The following is a 9152-nucleotide window of genomic DNA, read 5'->3' on the forward strand; positions in this document are numbered from 1 at the left end:
AATTATTGTTATGTAAATGAAAAATAGAGTTACATGGGATAAACGAACAAAAGAAATTCGGTGTAACCAACGAAAATGAATAGTCTAATTAATTTAATGTTTTGATAATAATTACATCAATAAAAAAAAAGCAAAGTTCGAGAAAAAGAAAATTAAATTGCGATGCCTAAAAATGTCACTTTATTGTTAGTGTTTTTTTCTTACAAAATTACAAATTAAAAAACTATAAAAAACATAAAAACAGAAGTGAATCTACAACAAAAACAAAAATAATCAAAATTCTCACAAAATTCTAAAGTCTCAATGGAGACTTCTCCTTAATCCAAGTTCCAATGCCTTTTTACATATTGATAAACTCGTATATTCTCTTCTGTCATAGATGAGAGATGGAAAAAAAAAGGGAAGAGCGTATGGAGATGGAGAACACATAAATGAAAAAAAACCAAAGATTGAAGGGTTTAAATATTGAAGTTGAAACGTTCCAAGAGAAATGGAAGAGTTTTTGAGTTAAATGTGAACATTAATTTGCAAAATTGCTAAGAAAAAAAAATTAAAATGTGGAAAAAAGAGGGAAATAAGATATTTGCGTCGAGGAGATGCGACTCAGCAATCATGATTCTGCTTTATAGATATATATAGATACCATGTACCAATCAATTATAATTGGTATGCAAATTTTATGCCATGTACCAACCAACTATATTTGGTACTATCTTTTTTCGGTTGGTACAGTTATGTACCAACAAAAAGTTAAAGTTACAAATATATTTATCTTAACATCTTTACCAACTAGATTTAAATGCAATATAACCATCGCTTATTCAAATAACATGTTGATATGTGTTGTATCACTTATCACTAGACATACAAGCATTCAAATAATTTTCATATAATATAACCATTCATTAATAATCTAATACAAACGGCCATTGAGAAGCAATAATGGACTATAGAGTACTGAATGAATTATTAAGGTTGTTAGAACCAATATTTATCTATCCATCCATAACATAATTTAACAAAACTGAAAAAAAAACATTTAAAATTTAAAATCAAAATATGTTGTAGTATACTAACATTTAATTAATCAATAATTAAAAAAACAAGTCAGTACGGTATGGTATTACCGTGGTACACGACTTCTAATACGACATTGGAGGTGTTCATCGGTTGAAATATAATTGGATGCAGATGGATCCAATCCGATCAAATCATCAATTGGATGTTGGATTTTGTCATTTTGATCTGATCCGATTAACAATGGACATCCGATCCGATCCAAATTCAATGGATGATTGGATCATTGGATCGGATTAGTTCCATCCATTAGATGTTACTATTGGTTATCCATGATTGATCTTGAACCCAACAACTCGAAAGCTTCGTCCACTTAAATCAGGAACAATAGCTCCACACCGAGAAGAATCATACGGGCATGTGTTCAGCGATCATGCACATGAATATAAAGCTGTGCATGTATAATGTATTCAGAGATGAATCAGGTCATACGGATAGTGAAATACTGAGCGTAACAACAATGTCAAGGAGGGGAGGCAACATTCCTTGTTTTGGGCTCTTTAGAGACTTCATCACAAAGCGGTGGCCGTCTCTAGGGTCTTGTATTGGCTTCCGGGAACTCATAATGCCAATTATTTTGTGTCGATGGACATATTTGATGAAAAGTTTGTCACAAAGGATTTGCCGGTTAATAGCAGCGGCATGAATGATAGGCTAATAGAAAACGGAGGTATGTTGAATTTTGTTGCTCAAATGACGGTTTACAGGATTCAGTTATGGACTTTGAAAAGGAACGATTGTGATGAAGAATGGGTAAAACGATACAGAATCAACATGGATTATGATATAACGGGATTGGTTCCTATGTTCATGACCAAGAACGGTAGATGTTTGATCTTGAAGCTGTCAAAACAAGCGATTTACGAGTATGATATGGAAGATGAGGAAGTGAAAATTTTGGTAGATGGGAATGTGAATTTCAACTCTAAGGTGGCGTTTCCGCTTGTGAATACGCTTGCTTCTCGGGAAAATTCTGGACCGTTGTGGTAGCAACCGGCTCCGCTAGTAGATATTCGACTCGGGTATGTTCCATATTCATGTGGTATTGGTTAACCTGTGTATTGAGGAGTTTGAAACTCGATGAGTGAATAATCTAGTAATGGATGTGAATATTGTTACTGGGTTAGCCATTTCATGGCCAGAGTCATGGGTTCAAGGGTTTTGTGGGCTACAATTATAATAGGACCGGTTCGGTATGGTCCGACCGGCGCTGGTTCTTGTGTTGTTCTTCAGTTTGCTAAACTCAAAACAAGGGTAAATTGCAGTTTGCTAGTTCATAAATTGTTTGCAGATTTAATCCATGGATTTTTTTTTTTAATAACTGTCGATGCCAAAGCCAACTTGCACCCACCTCGATTAATTCCATGGGATCTTAAGTTAACATGGTCGTGAGGGAATTTGATCTGAAGCGGTATTAACTCCAATTCAAGTCTTTTAAGACTAATACTTAGGGGTTGTCTACTAAACACTTATTTTGGTAAGCGATTATTGGTTTAATTATCTTACTTGGTGAATATAAGGATCGAAAATCTTACCGGGTAAGAGGGATGACAAGGATCAAGAGTCTTACCGGGTAAGTGAACGTTATGACTCTTACCCGATAAGCGTTTACCGGTAATTCATTTTGACGGCTGGGAATCTTACCCCTTAAGGTAAGTGAGAATGGTACTTTTACCGGTAAGCGCTTACTCAACATTTAAATGGTAAACAATTCCTAAACTTTTCAAAATCAGCTTTGTTTGCTTTATATTTATGCTTAAGCTAGATAGGTGTAACTTAATCAAAATCATATTATTTGATACTAGAAGGATACTCGCACAATGCAGCGAGATACATCTCAATTTTATTATTTCGTTTTTTTTTTTTGTCTCAATCGATGTTATGATAAAGTTGTATGTGGTTTTGAGAAAATAATAATGTTTTTATTTTTAAATAAAATATAAATATGAAGATATCATAAAAAATTGAAAAAAAATATTGATATTAGTACCAAAATAATTATTTAATTTATCGTTTTTTGTGTATTTTAATGCATTTTTTCTTATTTTTGGTTTAATAGTATCTTTATTAATTATTTTGTTAGAATTCAATTATTATTCTAATTATATTTTAGATTTTTTATATTTAAAATAGAATGTTTATCTTATATTTAATTATGTTTATCTGCAGTTAGTTATACAAATTCAAACATAAAACTTTAATAAATTGTACTTACGCACAAACCAACTTGTAATATTAAATTTTAAGTAATATTCATCAATAAACAGTAATTCATACATAAAAATGAATTTTAAGAGTTTCTTGTCAAATATTTTATAATACAGTATTAATAAGTTCCACGATTGCAAACATACCAAAAAAAACAAATTTAAAGATGGATTTAAGACGCATTCTAAATAAAAATAAATAATCTATACTTATATATTGACTACGATAAAGATAGATTTTCAATAGATAAGACTCTTGTATAGATTAAGCATTACTTCGTATTTATAAAAAGGTACAAACTTTGGTATACTGATCTTTGATACGGGTCGTAATCGTCAATATACATTGTTCCTGAGTTGGTTTTCAGTATTTTTCTTTTATCACTTTCTTTTTTTTGCAATCGTTTGTTTCTCGTGGAAGAATAGAAGGTTGAGGCGCTTTTTTAACTTTAAAAGTCATTTTTACAACCATGATTAGTTTATCAATCATTTCTAAAGTCAAAAGGAGCATTTTGTTCGACTTCAGTAAATGCATGGATTTATTTATTTGAGAAAACATCAAAGAACTTAATCGTTCAATATATGAAAGTGTGTTGGGTCGTTTTAGATTTTTAAAAGCTATTCTTTTTACCACCATAGCCAGTTAGGGGTGCTCATGGGTTGGGTTGATCGAGTTGACGACATTTGAACAACCCAACCCAATACTTGCGGTTTGGATAAATCTTAACCCAACCCAACCCGTACGGGTTAGTTGGGTTGGTCGGGTTGATATTTTGGTATATTAAAATATTATTCTAACCTTGAATATGTTATTTCTTTACTCATAATTTCTTTTTCATCATTAATCATTTGATACAACTTATTCATATTTCTTACGTATATCACATTGAGTTAATTTTCTCAATTTACATATATATGTTCACAGTTACTAAATGAGTTATATAGAGATATGAATAGATTGAAAATATGTGTATATGAAAAGCATACATGATAGTGTAATTGTCTAATGTATATATTAAWAAAAATTCAACAATCATATTAAATCCAAGAAATAAAAGGATATCGGGTTCATCGGGTTGGGTTGAGTTCAAATAATAGTAACCCAATACCTACGGTTTGACAATTTTACAACTCGATTTGACATCGGGTTGCTTCGGGTTGGGTTATTTCGCGTTGGGTTGATCGGGTTGGTCGGGGTTTTGAGCACCCCTATAGCCAGTTACCGGTCATTTTCAAGGTCAAAAAGACAATTCTGTTCGATTCCAGTAGATGCAAATATTTATTTGTTCAAAAAAATATCGATTGATTTAATCGTTCAAGATATAAAAACAAGTATAGATTATTTGTTTTTATTTAGAATGCGTCTTAAATCCATCTTTCATTTTTGGATAAAATGCGCGACATAGCAACCTACTTTTAGAAAAAAAAAATTATTATAGCATTGTACTTTCAGTTTTTCTTATTATAGCAATGTACTTTCAAAGTATCTTTTATTAAGGCATCGTACTTTCAAAAATTTACCCGTTATAGCATTGGGTAATCTTTTAAATTAAATTTACCCATTATACCAAGTTTCTTTGCCACCTCATCGTCCACGTAGGCTGTCCACATGTACGATAGTGCTTACATGACATTTCTTATTATAGCATTGTACTTTCAAAATTACTTTGTTATAACATCACCAATTTATATTACAACATTGTACTTTTAATTTTAATATTTTCATCATTTAAATATTGTAAATTTAATCAAATATGTTTACTAAAAATTATAATATTTGAAATTAAATATGTTTACAAAAGATCACTATTTCACGAATACAAATATTCATAAAAATAATGATATCATAATTTAAACATGTGTACAATTTAGACATCATTTTTTTATGAATATTTTTATTTGTTAATAGTGATCTTTTGTAAACATGTTTAATTTCTGACATTATAACTTTTAGTAAACATATTTGATTAAATTTACAAAGTTTAAATGATAAATATATTAAAATTAAAAGTACAATAATGTAATAGTAATAAGTGATGTTATAATAAGGTAACTTTGAAAGAAATGCTATGATAAGAAATGTCATGTCAGCATTATCGTACATGTGGACAACCTACGTGAATGATGAGGTGGCAAAGAAACCTGGTATAACATGTAAATTTATTTAAAAAGTTACCTAATGCTATAACAGGAAATTTTTTGAAAGTACGATATCCTAATAAAAAATATTTTGAAAATATTTTGCTATAATAAGAAAATTTATAGAAGTAGATTGTTAGTTCATGCATTTTCCTCTTAATTTCTTTTGGTATGTTTGCAATCGTGGAACTTATCAATATTGTATTATAAAACATTTAACAAAAACTCTTAAAAACCATTTTTATCATGAATTACTGTTTATTGATGCATATTACTTAAAATTTAATATTACAAGAAGGTTTGTGCGTAAGTACAATTTATTAAAGCTTTATGTTTGAATTCGTATAACTAACGGCACATAAACATAATCAAATAGAAGATAAACATTCTATTTTAAATATAAAAAATCTAAAATATAATTAGGATAATAATTGAATTCTAACAAAATAATTAATTACTATTTTTNAGGTTAACCAATACCACATGAATATGGAACATACCCGAGTCGAATATCTACTAGCGGAGCCGGTTGCTACCACAACGGTCCAGAATTTTCCCGAGAAGCAAGCGTATTCACAAGCGGAAACGCCACCTTAGAGTTGAAATTCACATTCCCATCTACCAAAATTTTCATTTCCTCATCTTCCATATCATACTCGTAAATTACTATTTTTGAAAAAAAATATATTATTAAAACAAAAATATAAAAAAAAAATCATTAAAAAAATACACAAAAAACGATAAATTAAATAATTAGTTTGGTATTAATATCAATATTTTTTTTTTCAATTTTTTATGATATCTTCATATTTATATTTTATTCAAAAATAAAAAAAATTATCGTTTTCTTAAAACCACATAAAACTCTATTATAACATCGATTGAGACAAAAAAATAAAATAAAACGAAACAATAAAATTGAGATATATCTCGCTGCATTGTGTGAATACCCTTCTAGTATCAAATAATACGATTTTGATTAAGTTACACCTATCACGCTTAAGCATAAATATAAAGCAAACAAAGCTGATTTTAAAAAGTTTAGGAATTGTTTACCAAATGCTTATTGAGTAAGGGCTTACCAGTAAAAGTACCATTCTCACTTACCTTAAAGGGGTAAGATTCCCAGCTGTCAAAATGAATTACTGGCAAGTGCTTACCAGGTAAGAGTCATCACGTTCACTTACCCAGTAAGACTCTTGATCCTTGTTTTCCCTCTTACCAGGTAAGATTTTCGGTACTTATGTTCACCAAGTAAGATAATTGAACCAGTAATCGCTTACCAAAGTAAGTGTTTAGTAGACGACCCCTAAGTATTAGTCTTGAAAGACTTGAATTGGAGTTAATAGCGCTTCAGATCAAATTCCCTCACGACCATGTTAATTTAAGATCCCATGGAATTAATCGAGGTGAGTGCAAGTTGACTTTGGCACCCACAGTTATAAAAAAAAAAAAAAACAATCCATGGATTAAATCTGCAAACAATTTATGAATTTAGCAAACTGAAGAACACCACATGAACCAGAGCCGGTCGGACCACACCGAACCGGTCCTATTATATTGTAGCCCACAAAGCCTTGAACCCATGACTTTGGCCATGAAATGGCTAACCCAGTAACAATATTCACATCCATTACTAGATTATTCACTTACCGAGTTTCAAACTCCTCAATACACAGGTTAACCAATACCACATGAATATGGAACATACCTGAGTCGAATATCTACTAGCGGAGCCGGTTGCTACCACAACGGTCCAGAATTTTCCCAAGAAGCAAGCGTATTCACAAGTGGAAACGCCACCTTATAGTTGAAATTCACATTCCCATCTACCAAAATTTTCATTTCCTCATCTTCCATATCATACTCGTAAATCGCTTGTTTTGACAGCTTCAAGATCAAACATCTACCGTTCTTTGTCATGAACACAGGAACCAACCCCGTTATATCATAATCCATGTTGATTGTGTATCGTTTTACCCATTCTTCATCACAATCGTTCCTTTTCAAAGTCCATAACTGAATCCTGTAAACCGTCATTTGAGCAACAAAATTCAACATACCTCCGTTTTCTATTAGCCTATCATTCATGCCGCTGCTATTAACCGGCAAATCCTTTGTGACAAACTTTTCATCAAATATGTCCATCGACACAAGATAATTGGCGTTATGAGTTCCCGGAAGCCAATACAAGACCCCAGAGGCGGCCACCGCTTTGTGATTGAAGTCCCTAAAGAGCCCAAAAGAAGGAACGCTGCCTCCTCTCCATGACATTGTTCTTAAGCTCAGTATCTCACTATCCGTATGACCTGATTCATCTCTGAATACATGCACGGCTTTATATTCATGTGCACGATCGCTGAACACAAACCCATATGATTCTTCTCGGTGTGGAGCTATTGTTCCTGATTTAAGTGGAAGAAGCTTTCGGGTTGTTGGGTTCAAGATCAGTAAGCTTCCTGTTCTGTTTCTAGCCAAAACTAAACCGTCACAAGTTGCTAGAATTTCACCAAAACCACATATGTTTGGATCGCTAATCTTGCCATTACCATCTTTGAACTCCATCAAATAGATTTGAAGCTTCCGTTTTCTGGAAGATGGTTGCTCAAAGAGTGTGAACTGGGGGTTTTTGGTGTCAATAGAGAACGTATTTGGGTGCGGTTGAGAGACATGTTTCAGAAAGGTGAGAACTGTTTCGCACCGACTCATGTGAGCTTCAACAAAATTAGGACTGTTGATTAACCTGCGCCAGGTCTTGCATACAAAGCTTAGCCTTAAGAGGTCTTTTGCAGGAAGCAAAAGAAGAATCTTGAAGATCAAGTCATACGGAAGAAGCGAGACCTCAATCCCACATCTCTTCGCTGGCAAACCACTCATCTGCTCTTCCTTTACCTTAAACTGCTTTCAACAATCAAATCAAAGGACAGCACTCTATTGCTCTTATCTCTTCTTAGTCCTCACTAAACATCTGAAAAATGAAATGAGTAAGATTCAATTGTTGTAATCCTCAATGAAAAAGAGAGAGGTAAAGATGATCTTTCAAGTCATTCAGACAGCTTATTAAGCATAACAAACAAGCAGCATATTAGCTTAGTCCATATATACAACTTCATCCATACAGAGTTTGATGGAAAAACAACCAAACGACCGCTTGGTGTGAAATTACATTCAATATAACTACAGTTACTAGTAGAAGAATGCCCGAATCCAATGCACCTTGAGAAAAGATACGGAATACATTTTTGGCACCTTCGGCATGACTATTCTACAAGTACCATGCAGAACACCCCTTTTACATGGACCAGACAAATTTTAGCCCTTACAGCCAACTTTGTGGCCCCTAAGAAGTTGATAGCATATGGGAGATTCAAGACCTTAGACCTCCCAAACCAAGATCCCGAAACTTGTCCAATAGATCAACCCCTTTAATTTAAGAGAAGTTGGTTAGGCAAGCAATACATTATAGTTAAAGAAGCATTTGGTATAATATTTTGACATTTATGAGACCATAAACACACACACACACGGGGTTGTTTGGCGGTTGTTGAATGATTTGGTGGAGAATGATTAAGTGATCAGAATGATTAAGAAGCATTCATGATATAATGCAAAATAAAATATAATTGTTTGGTAATTGTTTACAATGAAATCAGGACACTTAACGAGGCTCAAGTTACAAAATCATTTAGAGGCTTTTAGAACCGTTAAGAGACAGACTTTTTTTTTTTT

The 9152-nt window shown here is 32.4% G+C and overlaps 1 protein-coding gene and 1 pseudogene across 1 annotated transcript; one reads left to right on the forward strand and one right to left on the reverse strand.

Moving 5' to 3' along the window:
• Positions 1-1356: 1356 nt before the first annotated feature.
• LOC112524984 lies at positions 1357-2087 on the forward strand (annotated as a pseudogene).
• Positions 2088-6896: 4809 nt separating this feature from the next.
• Positions 6897-8411, reverse strand: LOC112525986 (putative F-box/LRR-repeat/kelch-repeat protein At1g11620). The gene has a single exon (XM_025136329.1). The coding sequence runs from the start codon at positions 8298-8300 to the stop codon at positions 7167-7169; it is 1134 nt and encodes a 377-aa protein (XP_024992097.1). The 5' UTR covers positions 8301-8411; the 3' UTR covers positions 6897-7166.
• Between the last annotated feature and the right edge of the window lie 741 nt (positions 8412-9152).

This window comes from Cynara cardunculus (assembly GCF_001531365.2).
Source record: "Cynara cardunculus var. scolymus isolate 2C chromosome LG 13, CcrdV1, whole genome shotgun sequence".
In the NCBI taxonomy this organism is placed as follows: domain Eukaryota; kingdom Viridiplantae; phylum Streptophyta; class Magnoliopsida; order Asterales; family Asteraceae; genus Cynara; species Cynara cardunculus.